At 36.1% G+C, this 26,358-nt stretch overlaps 1 protein-coding gene across 3 annotated transcripts in view; it reads right to left on the bottom strand.

Moving 5' to 3' along the window:
* CUL2 (cullin 2) overlaps positions 1 to 26,358 on the bottom strand; it is a 46,963-nt gene that overhangs the window by 5,723 nt on the left and 14,882 nt on the right. For 2 of the 3 annotated variants that reach the window (XM_027717274.2, XM_039380724.1), the window contains 15 exons: positions 24,887 to 24,992; positions 20,059 to 20,141; positions 14,131 to 14,227; positions 13,928 to 14,038; positions 12,588 to 12,750; positions 10,969 to 11,093; positions 9,403 to 9,510; positions 7,334 to 7,393; positions 6,826 to 6,954; positions 6,634 to 6,720; positions 5,974 to 6,126; positions 5,495 to 5,572; positions 3,704 to 3,770; positions 2,632 to 2,834; positions 23 to 124 (listed from right to left, as the gene is read on the bottom strand). In XM_027717274.2, the coding sequence (XP_027573075.1) occupies positions 23 to 124; positions 2,632 to 2,834; positions 3,704 to 3,770; positions 5,495 to 5,572; positions 5,974 to 6,126; positions 6,634 to 6,720; positions 6,826 to 6,954; positions 7,334 to 7,393; positions 9,403 to 9,510; positions 10,969 to 11,093; positions 12,588 to 12,750; positions 13,928 to 14,038; positions 14,131 to 14,227; positions 20,059 to 20,141; positions 24,887 to 24,992 (1,672 nt within the window). Of the gene's footprint in view, positions 1 to 22; positions 125 to 2,631; positions 2,835 to 3,703; positions 3,771 to 5,494; positions 5,573 to 5,973; positions 6,127 to 6,633; positions 6,721 to 6,825; positions 6,955 to 7,333; positions 7,394 to 9,402; positions 9,511 to 10,968; positions 11,094 to 12,587; positions 12,751 to 13,927; positions 14,039 to 14,130; positions 14,228 to 17,220; positions 17,308 to 20,058; positions 20,142 to 24,886; positions 24,993 to 26,358 lie in introns of all 3 variants that reach the window. The other variant, XM_027717272.2, reaches the window with a different exon arrangement.

Here is a 26,358-nt window from a genome sequence, read left to right as displayed (position 1 = left end):
AGAAACACCAAAGAATACTCACCTGTGGTGTGTCTTTCTGCATTGATGTTGTAATTTTAAATTTTGTTCGTTTACTGCTGAAGTTCATATTTAATGAAAACGTAGACTCTGTCTCTATGTCTTCCTGCAATAAAGAATCTTTTTTAAAAATCAGAAAGACAACCAGAAAACGGTAGCAATTTACTTTGAAAAGTCACAGTTAGGGTCTTACATACATACAAACAATTTCAGATTTGTAGTTGGAAATTCTAAAATGCCACTTGAACCAGATCAATTTTTTAAGCTACAGTTTAACTAACCTAGAAGTCTACTTCAGAAAACACTATGAAGAATTCTATCATACATAAATTTTGTTAACAAGTCAATATGATTAAAGCAATTTCTTTTTTAATACTTTGACATCTTATTTAGTTGCAAGCACTCTCCATTTAACTCATTTTTTTCCTGCAGAGAAAGCAGGATTTGCATTTATTTATGGCAGAACGTCGAGAAGGAGTTGTTGCTTTTACAATTCTTACTAATGTTGTCTCCCAGAATTTAAGGAAAAATATCTAAGCATTTTTTTTAACATTATAGCAGAAACAGCTGAAAAACTGCAACATCTGTGTGTTTCTAATTTTTTCCTGTCAGAATCTCAATTTTTTTCCACACATAAAAGTCCATTTCTTTCAATAAATGGTAACTACTCCCTGCAATCAAAACACCTTTACTTTCAACTAACAAGATAACTGGATTGATCTTTGCAGTTTCCAGGCAAGAGTCTGTAGAAGTATTAGCAATTTCCAGCAGAATAAAGTTACTGGACTTCTGAGACCTTAGAATGTTGTCAAACTGTCTGAAGGGCAAATATTTCAGTAAACACAGCCAATATTTAACTAAATATGCACTCAAAACAGTATTAATTCTAATTTTATATTCTGCAACAAATATTCTTTGTTAAAATAAAAATAAAACCAGGACACCAGGCATAGTATAGAAATTTTAACACGAAACGGGAAAGACCAACAGCTTTAAAAAAATAAGCTAAGAAAAAAATAGGCTAACATTAAATTTTAGCATTATTCTCCTTACACAGTTGAATATAAACCAAAATAAATTGTGTATTGAGCATGAAATTAAAAAGCATGATTCTAATGGACAAATAAAGATTTTGCCAAAAGCTGCTTGTGGTGTTCACCTCTCCCCCCTCTGCTTCTCTCCCTGATCCTGCTGGTGGGGGAGTGAGCAAGTGGTTGTTGGGCCTTGGCTTCCATCTGGGGTGAAACCACAACACTCAGATACAGGTTAAGAGAAGTTTGTATATTGAATTCCACTGCTTAAGCCACTAAAGTTCATTTGTTTATTTAATAAGTAACCTGATAGGCTGTCTACAAATCTGCTATCACATTACTGGAGAGAGTGCAAAGAAAACAGAAATAGCAAAGATGCTTGAATACAATAGTTTGGAAGGCCAAGAGCTAGAAAATGCAGTGGTAAACATTAAAGGGTGAAAGGGTTGGAAAGCTGAATCATTCCCTCTTCAATAACATATCCTTAAAGGAACTGGGCAAACCTTATACAACAGACATAAGTAAAGGTAAATCCTCTAAATAATGGGCAACTTCCTAAGATAATGAAAAGTTTCACTGTTTTCTTTAATAGCTCCCAGTGTTTTATTTGACTCATGGTTTAACAGACATCTTCCCAGCTATTGTTCCAACCTGAGCTCATTTCTAGACATTGGAAGCATGTCCTATGCTTTAGTCAAGCATCAGATCTTCCTTGTAATCTCACTTCCCATTTCTTAAAATTTTCCTGCCATCAGAGCAGCTTTAGAATTCTTCTCAAAAGCGAACTGAACAGCTTATCTCTGTACCTTCTGTCTGATACTGTCTGAATAGTGGGCTTTCTGGGCTAGCTGGAAGCACATGCTAATGTCTGTACAGGATGCACAGGCACTTCTGTCATGTTTCTTACTTAACAGACCTCTGTGTCCTTTGCTGTATGGGAAAAAGGGTAACTGGTTTCACATAGGCCATACAGAAGGATGAGACAGTCAGAAACAGAACCTTTATCAACCATTGCCTTAATCACAAACAAAGCTCAGATATTACTGGAATTCCATGAAACTCCTGGAATGATAAGTTCGGCAAAATGCAGCAAAAATCCTCTCAAACAAACCCTCCTTGCTCTCTTTCCATCTCCTGTAATCTGTCAGCAAGGAAGAACCCCGTTGCTGTTGCTTTCAGTCTCTTAATCCCACAAATATCTTTTTAGGACAGCTGTAAGATTCTGGTTTACAACTCAGGCTCCTTCCCCTGATTCAATACAACTTCAAAAGTGGTGTATTCCCCTCCAACAGTGGTGAGTCTAAAGGCATATGTATGAAATGCAACAGAAGCAATAAACAGTCCCAGCTTTATTATCTGTTCAGTAGACCATGCTGCTATAGGCATGGAAAGCCTATATGGCAGACAGTCTACTTCCTCCTATCTCTTTCCTTAAAAATACAAATTTATAATTGTTCACAAGGGTCAATAATACAGTTTTGAGATTAAACAATGGATTATTTTATATTAAAACAAAGCCCTCAAGAAATATCAGAATGACAAGACCGAAAATGTGAAACTCTTGTATATCATCATGGCATACCTTGTCTGAGTCATGGTTTATCATTTTGACATCAAGCAAAGATTTGATGGTTTTTGTCAGTTCCTTCTCATTCATTTGTGTGCTGTCCTGAAGCTCCTTGTAACTGACAGTCTCACTGTTGTTGAAGGCAAGCAACACTGCCATTTGGTATGTTGTGACCATGGCTACATAAGGTTTGCACAAATAGTTCATTTTTACTTCACCTGTAATGATACAACAGTATTTTATAAACTGATGGAAGGTGCTGAAAAGTCATCTGAAGTTTAACTACCAGAACTCCTCACACATTTCCAGACATTCAATTCAAACTTCCATTTTACACTTGAAATGGGATGATGACAACCGGTGTTGTGAATTCACAGTTACAGAATGTGACCTACAACAAAAAAACCCCTCTGACTAACTATGAATACTAGAACAATACTGTTTTGAATAATGCAATATAATTTATAATAATAATAAAAACGGAAATTCCAACTAGATTTTCATAACAGTATATTGTTGTATGCTAGTCTGGTTTTTCATCTCCATGTAATATGCTGTGGTGCTCAGTTGTTAAAGCCCGATACTGAAAGCATTTGAAATAAAACATGATTTACTGACACTTACTAAAATAAACTATAATTTTATATATATCTTCTAAGATGTTAACATGTACTCCCATATAGTAAATATAAATATTTGTTTACTTAGATAGTCACATACCTGATTAAAGTAGTATAATATGCATTCTTAAAATTATTTCATATTTATCTAAGGGACAGCTATACTACAAAAACTATTCCAGGTCAGTTGTTATTAACTCAGCAGTTCTGTAGTGCTGTTTTGTAGTTAAGAACATACAACTCTAATTTTACTTGGATTTAATAAATCACAGGTAACACATGCAAGTTTACAAAACATAAGTTTTGGAAATATTATGTAGTAAATATTAATTTATAATGCAAAATAATGTGTTGACTTTATAGGCAAAATATTGTTCCAACTCCACAGTCTGTTGCCATTTGAAAAGGACTTCTAGCAAATAACTCAGTTGTATAGATCGTAAGTTTAGCAAAGCACTTGTTTTTACCTGTACAAAGATAATGTAACCAAGTAAGCTTCCTTCCACTAAAATGCTGACTGTAAAATAATTCAAACTGCAAAACAAAATGAGCTTCAATTAGTCACACATGCAACTACTTATAATAGTTTATTATCACCCTACCACCCTAATGAAGAAATACTGGCTTTATGTTCACCCTACTGGATGCAAACATTGCAGATCAATTCATGCAGCATTTTCCTTTGGAACATGACGATGACTGAATCCTGATAAGGTTTACCTCTGGTAATGAGAAAAACTTAAGCACATTCAAAGAACCTTTACCTAAAACGGGATCAAACTCTCTAAACCCCCATAGCCAACACTGTGTACACATCAGTTTGGCTTATTCCAATTTGGTCTGGCAACTCTGATTAACATTGAAGGAAAACACAAAAACAGGAACTTTTGACCTCTTTAAGAATCGGGTGTTTCTCCACCCACAAGCTTACACAGTATGAATACCAGTATATGTACACCATTCAGATAAATATATATTTACAGGAAGCTCCAGCAGTCTCAGAAAAAGCTGCTAAACAGCTTGCCCAGTTATTCACATATTTTGGAGTGCAATTGCAAAATGGTTTTTTTCTTTCTAAATCCTGGCCAGAATCCTGAGAGAATTCTCTCTCTATGGGTCAAATGATGAAACTTAACAGTAAATACATTGTCAGACAATTTTCAAAGACCCCCCCAAAGTCATATTCTATTGCCTTAGGAAATTATAATTTAGGGCACTGACTCTAGCTATGACTAAATTTGCTCCTTTAAACTGGCAAAACAGTGAAATTAGGCAAGCAATCCAGACTCTAAGCTGCTTCTGATACAGAAGCCTGTAACAATTTTCCAGCTGAGACACAACTGACAATACTCCTACTTTGAACTCACAAAGAACAGGAAAATCTCATCAATCACCTTCTGGTGACTGCATAGTATGGATTGGAAACTATTATATTGCTAAAAGTGCCACCTACTAGAGGGGAAATATAGCAGAATAAATAGTTCTAAAACTCAGTAGCAATATGTGAAAAAGCTCCCTCACCACAGAAACAGACATTTACCATTATAATTTACATCAGATAGTAAATTAAGGTATAAAAACTGCTTTTAAAAATCTGTTATGTCCAATAATACAAAATTTTTATTGTGTAAATTGTACTTCACCATTAAATACACTTCAAAAAAGATCAACACACATGGTACAGGTAACATTTAGAACACAATAATACAATCAAAACCAACAAAATACTTACCTCTACAAAGTAGAAATAATCACGTAAGAAAAGAATATTTGACCAAAGTAAAACCTTTATTGCTTTGAGAAATCATAAAATTAGCCTTAAAGAAGTTTGCACAAAGCTTGATTTTGAATAGCTCCTATGATATACAGGACAAAACCCCTGTATTTGCATCTTAATCTGCTATCATATCTGTTCATATTTAATATTAGAAACAGAATCTTTTCTTTAAATATTAGGAATTGGTTTTAAAGAAAGAACCAACCTAGTTGGCTTAATTGCTTTTATTAACATCTCCCTCAGCAATTACAAAGTGTAGAAGAGAGATGTTAAAAATAAAGAAAAGCTATGCAAATACATACATAAATTCAGTAAAGTATTTGAGTGACCCTTCCACATCTCCTATGGACTGGAAACAGGATATCCACAATTTACAAACAAAACGAAGCAGCTCAGGTTTTTCTCTGTTCGAGTGATGATCTTTTATTTGGAGTTATTTTACATTTTCCACATGTTTACAAGAAGCCTCCTACTAACCTACCATCTGTACACTTTTTTCCAGTTCCTGAGGAATTGCAAATGTAGAAGAAGGAGCCTGAGTTAGAGGCCATGCACCAGCCTAAAGATATTGGGAAAAAATAAAAGCATTAACATTTTCAGACAACATATACATTAAGAAAAAAATAACACTCTTAAACAGATCTATAGTGTACATTATGTCATAAGACAATCAATTGATCCCAGAAGTTTTACTGTTCATTTTTTACTGCTCCTTATGCACACCCCAGTGAGGTATTAACTGAAGTTGAAAGCACAAGACATTTTATATCACTACTGTTTAGTGAGCTACTGGGTTAATTTTAAAAAGCAACACTAGAAAAATAAATATTACCCTACAATAATCACAAGGTATCAGTTTCCATACAAAGAAGCATTCATAGTTAGAAAAATTGTTCACTTGTTATCAAAACATAAAAAATAAGCACAAGTAACTCAGTAGTAATAAACATACATTAGTACCTGTAGAACATATATCTGAAAGCTAATTCCCAAATCTATAATCGTGTCCTGGTTTTTGATAAAGTTGTTGAATTTATTGTTGAGATCAGCACTAACACTCATGTCTGTATACATTCGGTGGAGCTTGCTGGTAAATTCATAACCACAGGCTTGCTGTGAAGAAATATTGTAAGAGGTTTCACAGTGAAAACAGTCCTTATTGTATAAATTATGCCCACTCACTACTACAATATGAAAATCTAGTCAGCAGAAGTGTTGTTACGTTTACAGAAAACACTAGTTACAATAGAAAACAAACATTGTAAAATAAAATTACCAGATTTATCTTAGTTTCACTCTATACACAATGATCTACATGAACAATGTTATCCTATAAAATTTAAAGACAGACATGTCTATGAAAGTCCTTGGTACTTTTATAATGTTAATATGAATTATTTGAACCCATCTAATAAAACTACCCAAAACCTTATAAAAATCTCAAATGCCTAGATGATACTTGGCCATATATCTTTCACAGACTACCAAAAAACTAGTTGTTCCTTTCAGCTATTGGAAACAGACCTACTGACTGCTAAGTTACCTCTGGCACCCTCTGCTGCTCCCTCTCAACACTACATGTTCCTTTGTTCATTCTGTGTTAGAAGAATATTACGTTACCTTTAGTTTATTTATCATGGCTTCTTCAGAATCCATAGACATAGACAAACCATGAATTAATCTTTTTGCCAACATTCTGGCATAGAACTGCATTGAAAAAAAACAGATATGAGGATTTTAAGAAGCATAATTGCATGCTTCAAGTATGCTTTAAATGTAATATTTTAACCTTTATTGAATATAAAAAGTTACCTTTTGGAATACATCTTTGTCATCAATGTATTTGAAAACAGTAATGAAACTTGTAAGTTTGTCTTCTACTTCATTCTCTGTCATTCCTTTTGCTGATTTCTTCAACAAGTTGTCACAGTACTTGGCCAGCTCAAATTAGAAAAAGAAAAATCAAACCCAAATCTACCTGTCAAGCTTGAGAACAAATGTATGCCAAGGTATTCCAAACTTCTACACAAAGTTCAAATGTGAAATAAGTCACAGTCTACAGTCTCACATTCTATTACAAGGCTGTATTCATGGGTTAACTATACATTCTACATCCGCAGAAAATACAGTCTATATCAAAAAATAGGACCATAACAACTCTGCACACCCACAAAACATGTGTGCAAGTTAAACTGCTACTACTGAAATACACACCTGAGGGTGACCCAGTGTAAGAATTGGATATTCATGTGAGGGACCCTGTGCCAATTGATTTGACAATTATAAACAAGAATTCTTAGTTTCTGCTTGTATCACTTACCAACTCAGGTGCTTTGCAGATTGACTTGGGTTCCCTATAGTTAACTACTGATGTCAAAGCCTACATAAGAACATAGAGCAAAGAGAAAAATTGTAAATTACTTACACCTTTTTCTTTTATGAGATTTGAAGAAATCAAAAAAAAAATGCTCAAGGCAAAGACCATCTGAGACACTATAAAACTGAATTACACAAAGGGGGATCAAAAAAGAAACAATGAATAAAAGGGTTTCAATTACTGCCCTGGGAGATTTTGGTTGTTTAAGTTGAGAGTTAAGTAACAGTGGAAAGAGTAGAGGAACAGAAGCTAATTACAGAAAATGGGAGAACAAATCAAGTTCTGATTAGAAACTTTGCAGAAGTATGAAGATTTTTGAATACAGCAATATTATGGTGCAAAAGTATGGATGGAAAGAGGCTTAGGAATAATTGCAAATAAAGCAGATTCGAACACCAGCACAACAACAGCAGATTATATCGACAGCATGTATCTTGAACTGAAAAGCATATATGGTGTGCTCACAACAGTAAAAACTAAAAGTTATTTTGGTTGTGGGATTTTTTGATAGACTAAAGAGGAGAAAAATATTGTTCAAAGTAGAAATTTGAAGCAATACAGTACAAACAATATGGTGGCTAAAGAAAACCTGAATATGATAAAAAGAAAAGGAAGAAGATAATGAAAGTTTAGAATGGAAAAAAAGATGTTAGAATAATCGAGTTTCTAAACCATACATCACATTTAAATTAACGTTTTAAACTAACATTGAACCAAAAATACTGTGTGATTATAGTTCCCAGGAATTACAGTTCCTCTATGGAAGGAAAATATTGTTCTTATTATCAAGATGAACTGACAACCAACGTTTTTGTACAATACATCAACATTTCAAAACTTGGTAGTAGGTCTCTAGAATCCCTGTGAGAAAGGAATGCATGACTTGGAATAGGAAACTTTGAAGTTTGGAGCACTTTTTTGCAATAAAACTGGAGGCAGCAGTTTTTATCTCCACCATGAAAAATTAACAAGAGATTAATATTTTAAATATTTATTGTAAGAATGATCACTGAAGTGAAAAAGCGATGTATCTAACAAAACCCATGTTGCTATATGCCAAAGGTAGTTGTCAACCTCGTGTTACTCCACCTTCTGGTACATGACATTAATTGCAGTGGAGACAGAAATGTGTTTGGCACTGAGATAAGTATTTGTTTTAAAATGATAAATAGTTACTTTCTCCATATCACAAATACAAATGGGTAACTACTATTGGTGCTATTATTGGTACCTTCTTCACTATGCCTTTTCATACTAACCTTGGCTGAAAATTATCAAAGCTTAGACTAGGACCCTGATTACAAACTGCAATTATTATAAACACCACAAAAGAGCAATGAACCATATGTCTACCTCCCATGACAGGAAATTATAGACAGGAAAGATACTTACAATTAATAGTTACAATCAATAATTATTATTATTAAACTTTATAACAATTAGAACTGTTATGTTAAAATAAAAGAGTAGCAAGCCTCTTTCCCTAAATTTATTATTTAACTTCAACTGCAGCTCTCTCCTGCAAAAAGTTACCTATTGTGACAGTGATTGAGTTAATGTAAGTTTTCAGATACTCTTCGTTTAGATTTTTCAAGTTGACTGCAAATATTCTATGTAAGTAATACTAAAAGCACTCAGAGTCAAACATTATGTCAGGAAGCAAATTCAAGTTCAAATGCATTTAAGAATTACCAAACCTCCCAAACACAAGTTGTCTATTATCTGCACTTACATTTACACTAAATGTGTCAGCATCCTTTTCGTGTTATGAAATGTGATGAAAAGAAAGGCCTTTCTTTCTGAAAACATTAAAGTATTAAAGTGGTTTCCTCTGTACATATCTTTCCCTCTAACACTGGCTTGTCTTTTGTTCCATTGCATTTCTAAGCTAGAAAAACTGCATAAAAACTCTATCTTTGAACATGTGTTGATGCTCTGAAGAATTCTGGTGAGGCTGAAACAGGGTCCCGAATTTTGTTTTCCAATCCCTTGTTTACTTAAGTAAAAGTTACCTTGTCAAGGGCACTCATAAAGTGTTGATCACCATTCAAAACAGTGTTGATGAGTTGCACAAATTTACTATGTACTTCCAAAACTGACTCCACAAACTGAGTTGGCATCTAAAGGGAGGTAAATAAAACAGAAAGCAAGTTAATGAGAAAAGTAGTATTATCTATGTATAAACATATCTACCTTAGTTGTAGATTTTTTTCCTAATTACTCTTTTTTATAAAAGTTAATACCACAGTGATTAAGTCATTGAGAGGATTGGTTCTGCACTGTTGTACTCTCACACGACTGTCCTAGAGCATGTTTTGGAAATAAAAAGACCAGGCTACATTTACAGTCCTGCTATCCAACATAGATTTGGGTCTATACTGCTCTCATGTAATCTAATTTTTTGGATCATACCCTAAAATCCTTTATTAGCCTTTCCAAAAACCATTAATGCTAACACATAAATACAGTAATCAAGCCAAAACGCAACTGAAGTACGTAAACGGCTGCTTCTCCTACACACCGACTTCAGAGACACAAAATCTGGATGATCCCTTTGCATTTTCCTCCATAGGACAGTTATCAATTGAATTTCATGCACTACGTTTTAGCATCCCACTGTGTATAGAGAGGACTGACAGGAGCTGGAGGAGCCCCTACAGAGACACTGTGAAAGTATCTACATAAGGTTGTGAATTGTCACCACCCTCATGGCTCTGTATTTATTTCCCTGTGTAGACCCTGTAAGTTCGAAAGAATAAGCTCAATAAATCTACAAATAATATGAAAGCAAAATATACTACTAAAGACTTCAGTCCATTTTCTGTATGCACACAGGAGTCACAGAAGAGTAAGCACTCCTGTGCAGTCAGTAAATTAGTGAATTTACAACAGTTTGTATTTATGTATTATTATAGATACAAACACTGGATGGCTAAAGTCACCATCCTAAAGTGAGCACAGATCTAGACAGCAAGTTGTACACACATGTACAAATATAATGTCAAATGAAAGCTTGTTGTTTGTGTCTGAACAGCAATGCGAGAGGAATAAATATGGAATTGAGTAATTTAAATACATATGAACTGAAAATGCACTTTAGTAAAATAATTAAGCTAGAGTATTTTCAGAAACATAAAAATATGAGACTACAAAGCTATTAGTGAAAAACATCACACTGAAATCAGGGCAGGATGTCAAGTCTTTACAAATACTACATAATTAAACTAAATGGAATCACTGGTTCCTAATATACAAGAACAGCAAATGCCACTGACTTAAGAGAAACTCAGGAAAAAATACATACATGGAACAAAAGGACCTACTTGCCCTGACAGCATGTAACAAGCAACAATGAGAAATATCTAGCTGCAGTTGTTTCTGGTTAGATCACAACAATCAACTCTCAGGATAGACATATGTCACACAGTTAACCATGCTGATCAGAGGTTACAAGTTATCCATCATGTTCCAAACTAATTTCATACAGACAAAATTAAAAAAAAAAAACAGGAAAAGAGCAAACAGTTAATCAAGACTGTTAATCAAATAGGTAATTTCAGCTGCCTGAGGAAACTCACATTTTCCTGAGAAAGATTGCTGGTTGCTCTAAGGCCCTCATCATGGATATGGTTTTGTAGTTCCTGAATCATATGAGGTAAACCACTTGACACAGCACGAAGCAGAGTATACATATTTGCCATGTCTGTAACAGAGATACATTTTTATAGAATATGGTTAGAAACACTGAAAATTGACACTTAATCATCATCATGGCTGGGCTTCGTGAACGAAGATTTGGGAAGGCTCTATCCACATTCGCTACAGGCACGCTGGTGGCTTATGAGGCCAATACGAGACAGACATATCCGATTGCAAAAGGCACAGCAGAAAGACTCCTTAGATGGTGTATTCTGCAATACACGGTTCTTTCTGCGTTGCCTTTTCTCCTTGAGAGTGATCCTGCGTGTGTTCTCAAAGGAGACAGCTGCGTTATAGATGGTGTGTCTCCAGGCCTGCCGATTGGAGGCCAGAGTGGACCAGTTATGGTGATCAATATGGCCAAGGCTGAGATGTTGTTTCAGGGAGTCCTTGTATCTTTTCTTTGGGGCTCCTCTCTTGCGGCAGCCAGTGGCAAGTTCACCACAGAGCAGGATCTTAGGGAAGCGGTGGTCCTTCATCCTTGAGTAGTATCATAATTTCACACAGAACTTCTTAAAGACTGAAACCAGACTGTTTTGAAAAAAAAAGTAACATACACTGGATCACTGACAAAATAATAAAAGGAAAGAGTAGGGCTAATACCAGTATTTACTGAGTCCTGACACTGTGACTAACTCACTCTTCCAATACTGCTTCTTTAGGAGAGAGTCCAAAAAGAGAGGTGGGCTAGTATGGAGAAATACTGTGCCAGTGGTGGCTTGAAATTTTTCTCAGGTTAGAAAAGCTATAAATAAGCAACTGCTATTTTTATGATTTTTTTATTCCTGCCCCCTTCCCCTGCTAAAAAACAGATCCAAGCTCTGATCAAACTTGGAAAACACTCTGGAAACTGAACACTATTATTAGATACAATTTGAGTTTGGCTGTGAAAAAATAATTTGTCTCACATAATAGATACCATCTTCCATGCAAGAATAAGCATTCTTTCAAGGGTAAGAAGCATGTAGTAGTCATCAGAAAGACTTTTTTTCAGTCAGGCAAGGAATCTATTTATAAGAACATCTCCTTCTTTAAAAAGGATTTGGGACAAGAGGTCACAAAAGATTCAGGACAAAAAAAAGTGGCTGTGAAAAGAAGCCAAAATATTCTATAATCCTGACCTGTCAATTGATGATGAAGAAATCTGTAAAGACAGAGCCATTGGTTTACAAATGAAAACACAAACATAAAATATGATCAATTCTACAGGACACAGGACTTCAGTGCGTTTTTAAGCTAAGACAAGGAAAGAGAAAGAGCACTGGCCAAAAGTAGGGTTGTTAACAGTAAAAAGAAGGTTTTGACTACATATTTGGAAGAATGAAAGTTAATTACATGGTAAAAGAAAACGTAATTCAGGGTTGAATTAGGATTTCTAGGTAAGTAACGTTAGCTGAAAGTACTTAAGTGCACAGAAGGCCATTGAAAAGATAGGAAATCCCAATGTTAAATGAATAAAACAAAAATCATTTTATGCTTTTTGTGACTACACACTTACCACTTCTTTTCTCTTGTCTGATAATATTGTGACATTCTGCATGTAGAAACTGCAAGTGATCAGCTACCATCCTCTGTTGGCATTCATGAATCACTTTGCCATATGAGCTGGGATGCAAGTATTTCCGACACCTCATTTCTTCATCTTTTAATCTACCTAAAACCTGCAGACAAGTGTTCAAACTGAGAGCTGAAGAAATACTAACAACCAAAATAGAAACAGAATATACAGCACTATATGTATGCAACGTGAAACACAAGAATAAGTAAAAATTACAAAAGAACATGTGCAGGATGCCAAAAAATTAAATTTGCTCTTTTGAATCAGGCTATTGCTGAAATAATATAATTTACTCCAAATACTGACTAGCAGCTTTCAGTAGTTCTCAAAACTTCTTTTTCCCTTCAACTTTGTGACCAGTTTTCCCCCATTTCTCTTACCACGCTTCTTGCTCTTTCTGGAGAAAGTTTTATGACAATACCTAACTATAAGAGACTATAAGAACCACTTTACTGCTCCAAATCCATCTGCTTGTACATAAAACATCTGCTCAATAGGTACAGGAAGGAAATAGGCATCATAAAATAAGTCATATGAATGCTCACATAAAAGCACTTACATCCTGTGAATATGAGGGGAGTCTAGGGAGAGCAGTGCAGCTGCAGAGTGTTAACAATAGGCAAAATTAATCTGCATTGCTTTTGGTTTAGTATAAGTCTTAGCCTGTCCCTAAATTTCACCACAGGTGTGCAACCATTAGCTTATGCTCCTTATGGTTAAAAGCAATTTCACAGCCTTCTCCTCAACTTTTCTATATTAGTAGTGTGGACAGTATAGCACCAAGGACTGACTCCTAGTCTTGTATTAATCTTTGTTTTCTCAAACGAGGTATAAGAATTACAAGTTAAACTACTTGACTTTATACACCACACAGCAAAACAAAAGAAAATCCATCTCAGAGTATGTAATTTTTAATAATGCTCTGTAACAACTTAAAGTCTTCTTTAACCACTATGATGCAAAAACTCTCATCTTATGCTACTCCAAACTGAAAGAAAACAAGGAAGTGAAGAATACTGATCAACCTGATCCGTGTTTTATTTTTGTCTTTTTTTTTTACTTTACATGCTGCTAATTTATTATTTATTATGATATATTTTGATGCCAACCATCCATCCATAGTAAGGTTTGTAGTTTATGTTCAGATTAACCATGTCACTAAAAAGTATTGCATGAAAGCATAACAAAGAGCAACTATAACTGTAGAGGAAAACATGTATCATCAGTAAAATGATAATACTAGATTTTAGTTACTGCACGTGTACCAAAGAATGTCTTACCTTCTCCATGTACTGTGAGCAATTTGACTCTTGCAATAAATTTGAAGCTTCTTGTTTATAATACTCCCCTGTTTCATTCAGAAAAGGACACTCAAAAATTTCCTGATAAAACTAGAAGGGAGAATTTTTTTTAAAGGGCAAATAATGCATATACTGGCTTAACATTCAAAATTAAAAACATAGAATCAGAAATATGTATCTACCTTTAGGGGGAATTTTTTCTTATACTGTTCAACATGAACAAAGGAGTTAATAACCCCATGGATTACTTTCTGGTTTGGGTCTTCTCCACAGCGATCACTGAAATAGGCAAAGCAAACATTTATGAAAATGCAGGTATCTTGTGTAATTCATCTGATAGCTGAATGAAATAAAATTGGATGAAAACATTTTCCAGTAAACTCCTCTGTTTAAATTGGCAAAATTGAAGAAGATTTATCTTAAAATAAAAAATGCACTCTCTCTAATATACGTTTGAATTGTTGAGACAGTAATTCAAAAGCATTTACAGGTCATGAAATTTCCAAGTGTTTGCTAAGGATATAAATATTCCAAATTACATATTCTGAGCAAGTAGTTCAAAAGATACAGTAAGTTCCATCTTGTATTTGTAGCCTTTATTATATAGACTACCTTTACACTCTTGCCCCTGCCAAAAAAAATCCATAGCTTTTACCAGCATCACAGCAAGAAGCACGCTATTTTCTTTTCTGAATATCTACTATCCAACATGTAGATCTCAAGTGGAACAAATAACAGACCAGGAACATTGTCACAATATTTAATCATACATCAGAAAAGGAAAACCTTACATTTTCCAGTCAATTTATTAGCTTCAAACCAGGGAGTTCAAGAAAATGTTATATTGAGTTCCATTCAGTTGAAAATAAAAGTAATTAAAACAAGTGTTTTGCATGCTAAAAACATTGGTGCTCAGTCCTTTGCAAAACTGGAAATAACAGACCCACACTCAGAACAGCAGGGACTTTCTCTTAAGACATGAAAAGTTCTAAAAAAGACCATTTTTCATATGCACTTTGCAACAAAGCACAAAAATATTTCCTAACTCCTAAGGTGTTAAGTAGAACTAAAATATGATTTACAAAAGTATATTTACACTTAAGCATAAGCACTTGTAATTTCAAAGGTTTTTCTTTTTAAAATATGTATGTACACATATATGCATGTATAAAGAGTAAGAACTTCTACTTTACCTAGACTGCACTAAAAAGACAAAATGAGTTCTCTATTAGAAACTTATGTTGGTATAGGAGAGTCATTTACATGACTGATTAAAAAAAAAGGTAAAGCCAATGAAAATATACTTCAAACCCAAGCCTTACCATATACCCATCTTGGCTGGGGTGGTGTGGGGGAGAAGTAATTTTGCTCATGTCATTTGTTTTGGTTTCTAATTGACAAAAACTCCAGAGGATGCCCATGAGCTGGGGAGATTTACCAGCACAGCCATACCAGCAGTCATTGTACTACACGCACCAGACCATCTTCATACATTCACAACCCAGTTAATTATGGGTATTGCTTTCAAACACAACTGCTGTCTAAGATCTGAAAACTTAGGCTCACGGTGGGCGTAAAGAACTAGCTCTCTAACAGATTATGAGCAGTGACAGTATGGTTTATGCAGCTTCATCACCCATTATAAGTGAACTGAACTGACAGGTTCCATCAGGGATGGTCTGATTTTTCCGCCCAGGGAACAGCAAGATTTCCTCTGGTTGTGGTAGCTGAACCAATAGAACAAATCTGAGTTTGGGTACATGTAATCACACCCTGCATCTGTGCCAACATCCTTCTACAGGTCTGGTTTACAATGGCAGAGGCAGCAGCACAGAATCATAAAAGGGAAGAAGTGAAACACCTGCCCTGGGCCTGGATGTAACTCCAGCCTGGAGGGGTCCAGGAGCATGGAAAGCCGCAGGATGCATGCAGCCTGTGAACACAGTGCTATGTCATGGAGTGCAAGAAGCCACAGAACTAAGAGTTTAGCATGTTACAAAGCAGGGCTCTAGCAAGAGACAGTCCAGCCCAGCTCTAACAGGCAGGGCTCTGGACCTGGAAAGGTACTGGTGACAGGAAGCATTACTGCAACAACAGCTCCAGTCCCAGCTCCCCTCTGCTCAGTTCACAGGCCACTTCAGACCTTAGCCAGGCAGATGGGGGAAGGGAGGGGGCAGCAATGGTCAGACCCAGGGGATTTGAAGGACAACACATTATTAGGAAAAAGCTGTAAAAGTAGAGGAGACATGCTCCCCCGAAGAGCTGGAAGGGAGGAAACAAGCTTTTGAAGCAGAGGTCAGATCGCACGAAGGTGATAAACGAAAACAAGTGCAGCATGGAATAGGTTGTGCCTGCTCTGGCAGCAGCTTCAGGTTTTTATTTACACCAATGGTGCTCTGCTCCCAGCAATTTGTAATGTAAATGACTAGTTTCAACAAAATTTGAGAAGTTTCAAGGATGACTTTCATGAAAGTTGTAGTAGTAAGAGCAACTGCCAAAACTAAAATGAAATAGGGGACTCCATCAAGGTAGAGTATCAAATGTACATCTTCCTTCTTGGCAGTAGTCAGCAAGCAATAGGGATGCTTAGAGCTACATAGCAGCTGCTGCACAATTTGAAGAAGGGATATCACAGGATATCTGGGAGGACACAAGGGAATGATGATGTTTGGTGAGGAACATGGATAAAAACAAAGTGCTAGAAACACGAGTTCCACTAATTTAGGTGATGACAAGTTTCTTTTTTCAAAAAAAAAGGAAAAAGTTACAAAACACAAGCTAAAGGAAGTTGTGCTGCTTAATATTGATTCCATATTGTTCCTGTCTTAAGACTAAAGCTAACAGTGGAAGTCCAACGTGTGTTGTACAGGGTACTACTACTACAAGTTCAAAGAACATTTTTAAAATTTAAGGTACAATAATAAATACTGGATTTATTAAAAGAAGATTCCATCATTCAAAAGAACTGCTCTGCTCTGTCAAACCAAAGGTCTTTTGAGGCCAATCAACTAGAGAATTCACTGTCAATTAGAAGAGCCCATTCTGAATACTTTTTAAAAAGATAACTTCCAATAGCTTTAATTTCAAACAAATGGTATAAATAATGTATCAGCTTAGACAGGAATAGGTTCAGTTAGTTAGAAAGTGTTAGTTATCTTTAGCAGAGAAGCCTCTCCTGGTTAGTCTGTACTAATCACACTGTCATTTGAGATAGCACCTGAATAATTTCCAAATTATTTCTGCTTAAGAATTTCATAGATGAATTTTCTCACAATTCAAGATCTTGTCGGCTTCCTTTTGTGTTGGAACAAAAATGCTTAAGTTGATATTCAGCTTGCCTTGTAGGAGGAGTGCTTGGGCTAGAGGGAGGGGGGAGAAAGTGTGTTATATTCAGAACTCTATATTAACTAGTGCAGTCAGACAAGACAGGCTTACATGATTTAAGAATTTCTGCCATTCAAGGGGGCTAACCCTGCTCCCTTCTGCTCAGTCACAGGCCTCTCTCTCTCTCTTGCTTTGCTTTGGCACTCATCTAATTCTTTGCTGAATTGACTCATTGTGCCAGTCTGGAGAAATAACAGCCAAGATGGTTTTCTGTCATATTAGCAGTTGAGCTGGTTCACTAAGGGACTAGAGGAGCACCTAATTCAGCACATGAAAGGTAGTAGAGCACAGCCTGCTCTTTTTTTGGCATCAGTAAACTCTTAGATCAGTTTAGTCATTTTGTTTAGCTGAACCACAAGTCACTACTTGTATTTCTTTATTTTCATGTACCAAAAGAAGACTGTTGTTATTTTTAATGTGTACTGTATTGCAGGAGTTTATAGCTTCTAAAAGGTCGATGTGCTCAAGATTTTAGTCAGAAGTCTTTAAAATTCCAGGTAAATACACTAATTTCAGGTAAATACACCTGAAAGAAAAAGTTGTGGCTCTGCTCCCCTACCTTTTCCAGTACAGCAATAAACATAGTTTTATATGCAGCCAGTTGACTACAGTGTTGATTATCAACTCCACATATCGTCATAGGCTACACAAAATCTTCTTGCTAGAAGTAGTTCAACTGTCCCATCTACATACATTTTAGTTTCTTAGAGGTGTTGTAATAAACAGAACCATGCACACACAAGTACTATTAAGCAGGTATATTACAGAGGAGGTTTTAAGCACATACATGTATTAGTAATTTTATTACAATTTTTAGCTAATATTATGCCCATGCATACTCTTGCATCTCTGACAGATGTAACTTATGGATATATATCCATTTCTCCAAAGACTTTGTTTAATCCCTGAACTCCGGAATTCAATGCTAGAAGACATTTAATAGTCATTTACAGCAGTGTCTTTAAAACTGCCTCTTAAAAACTGCATTGACCACTGAAATCACAGCAAAGAGTAGCAACCAGCCTAGAGTTACATGCAAAGGCCGTCCTCAGAATCCCCACAGTGAACTCTAAATTTTATGATAGCAGGAAAAAAAGCTATAAGTAGTTCTCTCTCATATAATTCATTAAATGATATGCAGATCACAAAGTGGCTAAAAGAAACTTAGTACGAATAGTTATATGCGTATTTTGAGAAGCAGAATTGCATTAACTTCTTTGAGATCACATAAAAGAATCCTTAATAAAGAAGGGGGGAAAATCCAGATCCAACCATCAGAGACAATGACTCAAGTTTTATTTAAAATTTTCCAAATAGTTTAATTACAAATAATGTCAACTTGTTACAGTTTCAGGCCTCCTCCAAAGCCAGTGACAGCTTGATCTAAACACCCTTGTGAGGTCTGCAGTCAGCCTCAAGGTAAATACACACCATTACTCTTAAGAGGCATCAGATCTCTGTTGAAAAAAGTTTTTATACACATTTCCACTCCCACCCACCAGTGAAATACACACATTGACTGAAACAAGTCTTCAATGTCTCTGTGCCTGATGTAACAAAGGAGAATTTTCTTCACAGTGAATTAGGGAATCCTCCTTTAATAAAAATAAATTGTTACAGTATAAATATATGGATAAAGTAGTATCAGCCCTGGTTACAAAGGCACTACAGTTCAACAACTGAAAGCAAGTAAATACCTCCTGGCCTCAGAAATGCCATCCAAGACAGATATCATTTGGGAATGAAAAATAAAAAGAAAAATCTTAAAATTAGGTTTTTAATGCCTTATAAATAGTTTTTATCTGATCAAATGCATGTCAAAGGAACCTCAAGCAGTCAAATTACCTCTCTCACTTTACCTACACTAGTCTGGTCACCTGAGTAATCACTTAAAAAAACCCCAGTCATCAGCAACTCCAGAGCTACCCTAAATAGCAGTAGAATTGTAGAAACTGATGGAACTTACAACTACACACAAGATCTGTGGTAAATGTCAGTATTTCTGTTTATGCATAAATAAAAGGGTCCTTTAGGAGTTAAGCAGAAGTTTTAAATCAAAACTTTAAAAGTCCCAAGCCCTGTAGCTACCAGGGTCTTTGTTTAGAAGTAAAAAAAAAAAGTATTCAGAAATGAAATAATAATTTCCCCTCAAAGTGCAAAAAAATAATTTCCATTTCCTTCAAGTAAAGCAGCAGGACTGTTAAGTGAAGCACTCATCTGAACAACAGAAACCCACAAGCTTGGTCTTCCTGGCAGATAAGCAAGAATTGTTCTGGGTCCCATGCAAAGAACCAGCTTCTCTGGCTTTGGCAAATCTTTGCCCAAGGCCTGGTCCTTAACTTTACTGACAGCACAGAAGCCATAAGCAGTCAGCATCAGGCGGTGAAAAAGGCAAGAGGCATCCTATGGGACCTGGAGAATTATTCTAATTCCTCCCCAATCCCATTGATAAGAAGAAAGAAGGGTTGCTGAAACAGAGAAGATCACTACCCTGAGGCTACAGGGAGTGGACTGTTTTGTTTTCAGAGCCTTTTTCTACACATGCAAGCCACAAATATGTAGCTACAATGAGAAAAGCTGATAGACCATCATCATTAGGTAAGAAGTTACCTTAACAAAACCAAACATAAAAGAATCCACTCAAAATCCACAGACTTTTCAAAGTAAAAACAGTGCAATACCCCTCCCCCACACTATGTTAAAACAAAAAACAACCAAACACTCACTTTTTTATTTCTCGGAGGAGCATCCGAATAAGGATGGCCTGCAGTGGCTCAATCATTAATTTTCTCCACATATCAAGAGCTAGCTGTCAGGACACAACACAAGTTTACATCAGTAAAAAGTACAAAACCAAACAAAAAGAAACCCAATGAAACCCAGAACAATATCAAAGATGACATCATTTCTCATTCAGGATTGTAAAAATTAAATTTTTAGATAACCTTCCTCCTTTTTTAATTCTTTTGTCATTCTCCCCTCCCCACCCCCCTCTACCCTGTCTGTTCTCAATATATTAATACATTATTTTCACATTTTTCTTCCACAACATCTGACTGCACTTGGATGAAGATCACACAGATCTGTACACTAGTAGTGTCAGACATAGAATTTCTAGTCAGGCAGTATCTAAATGCATCCTTCCCAGCCTACATTCTTCCTACACAGCTGACAGAACTGATTCATTCCTTGGTTCCACTCCATCAAGTATTCTCAAATGCATATAAGGACCCTAAGCAAGCTGGTTACAAGGGCAGATTTTGAGTGTACTTATGAACAAAACATCTGCACAGTAGTAGGTAAATAACACACCTTTCCACCTGCAGCGTTTGAATGTGCACAAAATGCAGTATTTCTAACAATGATGGCAAAATAAGCCTCAGCTGACAATAGGGAATGTCTCCCAGTCAATTTGTCAGGAGTCAGAGTTAAAGATACAGAATCCTTTCATCCAACACACAGAGAGTATCTCCAAACTAAGATGCACACAGCTTAAGCAAAGTCACTGGCAAGCTGTTTGACTTCAAATGGAATACAAATCACCTTCATTTTACCATTAGCCACCCTATTGCTAACGTATCATTAGAGGAATCGATCAAATGGACTCAATTATCTCAAATTCTTGTGGTGAAGTAATTGCTCCCAAAATATACCATTTTTAAAAAACACCCCTGCAATCGTTCAAATGAGCTTTTACACTTAAGTCAAAATCAGATGTAAAGCCCAAAGGGGATAATGTGATCCCTCATATACACGTAATAACCACACATATAAGACCTCCAAAAACACCTACTAGTGAGTAGTAGACTGGGAAAAAATTACACTGCAAAATTTAGTGAGGACAGAGAGAATATTGCTGCTAAGGCTTTGACACAGCAGGTTTAAAAATTAAAATATTAATCAAGTATGTCTTAACTGAAAGCAGGTACATAGCTATTGAGTAGGTATCCAACCTGATCCACTCTGTGAAATAAATCTTCCTTTTAAATAGCAGACAAACTAATTTGCTCTGACCAGCTATTCAGAACTTGTGCTGAAATACAGGGTACAGAAGGCAAACCTGACCCAACTGCGTCATAAGCAGGTTAAAGAGGAGATAAAAGTTTGCTTGTAAATCAAAAGACAAATAATGTTTTGAAATCAAAGTTGTCCTAGGAGTGATTTTCACTGTCGCGCCTGTTACAGAGTAGTAGCAGAACAGTTAAGTTTCCATAAGACAACAGGAACTCATCCAGCAGAGAACACTGAAAGAAGCCAGCTCTGAAGGGAGAGAAAAGGGTGGGGGGAAAGAAAAAGGAAAAGAACTGACACCTTTTGTGCCTATGAGGTGAAGAGAAACACCCTCAGGTAGATCTATTCTGCAACGTGGTTTCTGAAATGTGGTCTCTAGTATGGTCCTTCTCATATACAAGCTACCAATCTGAAGCAGATTCAAGTTGTCTGCTGGAATTTTCTTGTCAAATAAACTACAGACAGATCAATCTGGTCAATCCAGCAAGCCGATATAATAGTTCAAGACAGTTTTTCCTCCTTGAAGAGAGGAACTGACCTTACTTCAAGTAGACTGGTAATACAGAACATGGCAATTTTCTCCATTTTCCAGAATCTATTTCTGAGGGAAATAAAAAAACCAGAAGGCACATTTTAATTACCTTCTATTCAGGGCGCCCATGGAGTTATGGAAAACTCAGGAATCTGAAATTGGTGATAGGGGCTCGATTCAGAAAAGCAGTATCTTTCACCATGCATCCATAACATAAGAGAGGAAAGAAGCAATCTCTTGCAAGCACTGGCAGACTATTTTCACCAACTGATCTCATCCTCTGTGTTTCCTAGGACAACAATTTCTGACTGTCTGGAACACTTATCGGGATGATGAGCTGTTTGAAGCCATGCCCACACACTTCACACACGCACCTCCGGTCTTGTGAACGTACCTATTGTTACACACCCCAGAAGAACTAAGCAAGCACGTACTTGTCTAAGGTTACTGAAAAGCTCTCAAAGCTTCACTAGCACACATGAGTGATGTTGAGACAGAAACTTCAATACAGACAGTACAGTTCTTCTACAAATGCTGGGTATTACTTCTGTAACTTGATGCTGAGACTGAAGAGAACTATATATAAAATAAACATATTTGCTCTTGGGTAGATAAAGGCCAGATAATCTGAGTCATCTAAAAAAGGAGAAATGAATTTCCTTCCATTCTAAAGTGACAAACAACTGAAATACTTGGACTTTTGCTAAAGTCCCTTGTGCAATCCAGGGAATAAAAGATAGAATCCTACAGGAACTATCATTAAAGAGAAAATGGTTTCCAAAGACTTGATAAACTTGGTGAGTGCCTTATAGGTCAAGAAATGTGAACTGGAGCAACAAATTCACCAAAACCAGTGCTGCAATTTAATACAAGAGTGTAGGACTCAAGTCTCCATTACTTTTCAGGACAAACCTAATCCTCCATCAGTCATGAACAGAGATTAACTTTACTGCCTCAAACTCAGATTTTATCTCCCACTATTACAGATTACAAAAACAGTATTTATTACAGAGAAATGGAAGGAGTCTTGCAGAGTGAGGTAATGAAAAACTCATTAGTAGAATTTCAGACATTGTCATCTGAACACCTTCATCAAAAAGGCTGCCATCTTACAGCTTAAGAATCTTGATCCTCCCCATATCCTGCCCAAAAGATGAGCTAGGAATGTATCCTCCTTGGAACAATGGCTGGGAAACTTGAAGAAAAGTGTGCCACTGCCCTTCCATCCCACTCAGGATTCCACAAACATGAAAAAAACTGAATACTCAAAAAACCCAAGTTTATCAAGTCTGATGTTTGTTCTTCTTTGGTAAACATTAACTAGGGCAGAAAGCTATGGACAAAAGTTGCCACTACCATCCTTTGGGCAATACCTCAGAATGGAGCAGCACTCAAATGGGGAGAATTCATTAATACACCAGCATCACCCAAGAACAATCCCAGACCTACTCCCAGCCCCCAAAGCAGCTGAACTAACAGTCATTCACACAGGACTGTGATTTACCTCTGCCAATCATGGGAACACACTGTGCTAAACCTCAGTCTGAGGAACTAAGGAATAACATTTATGCCATTTTGAGATACCATAAACAGTGCAGCAATATGCACTTCCAAGCTCTGATAAGCCTTCATAGACGCCACTAATAGCAAGCCTTGGAGACAGCGTAGACAGAAGAGAGAAGAATTTCCTTCCCTAAAATGCCTTGATTTAAAGCACATAATGTTTCTGGAATTTGCTTCAGCCCATCCCCAACCTGCCAGAGGATTAGCAATTTGAACTGGCAGTGAGTGCCCTCTTCATCAACTGCGTCAGAAGTACCTAAGATGCTTCCTCATGTATCACAATCTCTCCTTACTCTTAACTAAAGGTAACACAGATCTCCTGCTTCAAACAATGAAATCAAAGAGCCAGAACTGTAATCACTCACAGGGCGAGTTCTGACATTAAGGAAAAAAGCAGCATTTTCTCTAGCCTTCCAAAGCAAAAGAGAAGAGGTACTCACTTCCTACTGTAGTGAAAAAGGCAAATGTAGAGAGGAAAGGAAAAAAATAAGATACCAAAACATATAATGACAGAATAAATTCTCCAGGTAGCAGTGTGTGTACATATGGACCCAAAGCAAACATACACACACAAGCATTCAAAAAACAAGTTGGTACTCAGTTGTATTCAGAACTGTGATTGTATCCTGATGCAGACTGAAAAAGTGTTTTCAAAATCTTTTTAAAGACATACTGAAGCACTGTAGCTTAAAGAATTCTTCTTTCTTAACTGTAAAACTGTCTTTTTGCTTTATTGTCTTATACTTCATGGTAGGAGTAGCCATCAAGTGACAAACAACACAAACCCCACTTCTGCATAGTTGCAGTGCACGGAGTGAAGTCTCAGAATGTAGTCCTACTGCTGCAGGATTTTTTATTTTATAAGTATTTAAAAATTACTCTCAGCCTCTCCATTAGTAACTGTGACAACACCCTTGTGCCTGCCACAAATTACTTCTTTTTTTTAAAGATAAACCCTCCCTACATGACACTTTTGTGCACAGAATACCTACTTTTTCTTTTAAAATTTGAGTTGAACTGAAGTTCAAAACAGCTTGCATTAGAAAATAAGATGTGCAGAAGACTAATCTCAAAAAAAAAGCTTTTGTACCTTGTGTCATCAAGAAATAGAAGCCTAAAAGTAATATTTCAAGGGTTTCCAAAAACAAAATTACTGCTTCCTCAAAACGTTTTCTTGATAATAGTGTCACTTAATAATCCAAAGTGTGGTTGCAAGTTATCATATTTTAAAACTGAAATTCTCCAATAGTTTTCATATTTGCTTTTTTCACCTGCCAGTATTTCTCTACATCAAAACCGTATTCTCATTTTACAAAGGGTTCAATGCTTACATACTCTACAATATTCCTATTCTGTGACACAGAAAAGTCAAATTGTAAAAGGACAGAGCTGAACTTGCAGCACTTCTAAATAGAGTTTATATCCAGCCCACTTTCAGAGATACCTACCTCTCCAATTTCCATCAAAGGTTCATTCATATCCACCCCTCCATAGCCATACTGAAGATCAGCTTCAGTCAATTTGTTCTTCTTAATAAACTGTGTGTTGAGGTACCTATAGAAATGAAGATATTCTAATCAAAACAGGCAAAAGTTCTTTTTTTTTTTAATATATTTGGAATTGTGGAATGTCTTTACAAAATATAACCTCCTTTAACCAATGCCAGTGCCATTTGTAGGAAAATCTGAAAAGATAAATTACCTCAATTTAAAAGACCTTACATCATATTAAAACAGTACAATGTTGGTAACTGAGAAATCAAACAAGAGCCTGCTATATCACTGTCAGCATTTTCTTGGTGAGCAATACACTTGTGTAGGAATCCAACCTATCTACATGCACTGCCATATTAACTCATACATATATATGCAAAATAACTGCTAAATTCTGAGCAGTTGACTAGTATTAGATTGATAGTGGTTTATCTATTATTAATGATAGAAAAACACTCCTGAGTATGAGATATTTTTCTCTACCTCTATTATTTATTATTTTGCATTTCTCTCAGATTGAAACACGGAAGTACTGTCAATTTTAAGAGGGCAAACATTTGTCAGTTATGACCCCTGACCCAGGTCATGATAACTAGCAAACAGCTAAATTGCAAATTTTATAGAAAAGAATTTGCAGAAATTATTTTCATTAACAGTGATAAAGAAGAAATGTTATAAATGCTTATTTTTTTGTATTCAGTATTTACTATTGTATGCACAGTTTTTATAAATAACAGAAAATGGTTTCTGTGCAAGACCTGGGAAAACATCCCTCTTGATTCCCAGTATTTCCATAAAGTAAATACTATAACATATTTAAACTGCACCATTCTCCTTTCCCTGATAACTGGGAAAAATTCTAATATCATTCATAACTACACTTATAATATTTCTTATGTTAGTGCTTAAATGAGACAACTGAGAATGTTTTTTTAACTTCTGATCTAACCAGCAGTTTTGAGATGCCCAGTTTCAGACACTGAAAACAGCCAGCACTTGAAGAGATTCAGTGTTCAGAGGCTGCACCAGCCTTGTGATGCCTGAACACTCTGGGCAGGAAGGCAAAAGCCAAGCAAAGGAGAAAAGGAGAAACACGCTGTGAAAACCTGTGAACTTGAAAGAATTTAGGACACCACAGAGTCCAAAGAAGGAAAACTTGTGACAGTGCAGTGATGACAAACTGGAATACAGTGGCCTAACCTACTTTTAGACTCTTACAGAGAACTGTAAACCCCTCTGCTATCATTGATAACCATCACAAACTGTAAATGCAGGTCTGTGCAGAAGGCTACAGGCCCACTATCATACATAACCTGTAAGGCATCCAGAAGAGTTGGAACACCAGCCTTAAGCAGGCATGCTCCTTGATGGTACTTTTCCCAGCCTCCACCATGTGAACAAAGCCAACAGCTGCCAGTCTACTTTTT

The sequence above is a fragment of the Pipra filicauda genome, unplaced genomic scaffold (assembly GCF_003945595.2).
Source record: "Pipra filicauda isolate LSUMZ 115617 unplaced genomic scaffold, ASM394559v2 scaffold1_size10287979_pilon, whole genome shotgun sequence".
Classification (NCBI taxonomy): domain Eukaryota; kingdom Metazoa; phylum Chordata; class Aves; order Passeriformes; family Pipridae; genus Pipra; species Pipra filicauda.
Note: the sequence above shows the minus strand (reverse complement) of the source record. Positions and strands in the feature narration are given on the sequence as shown.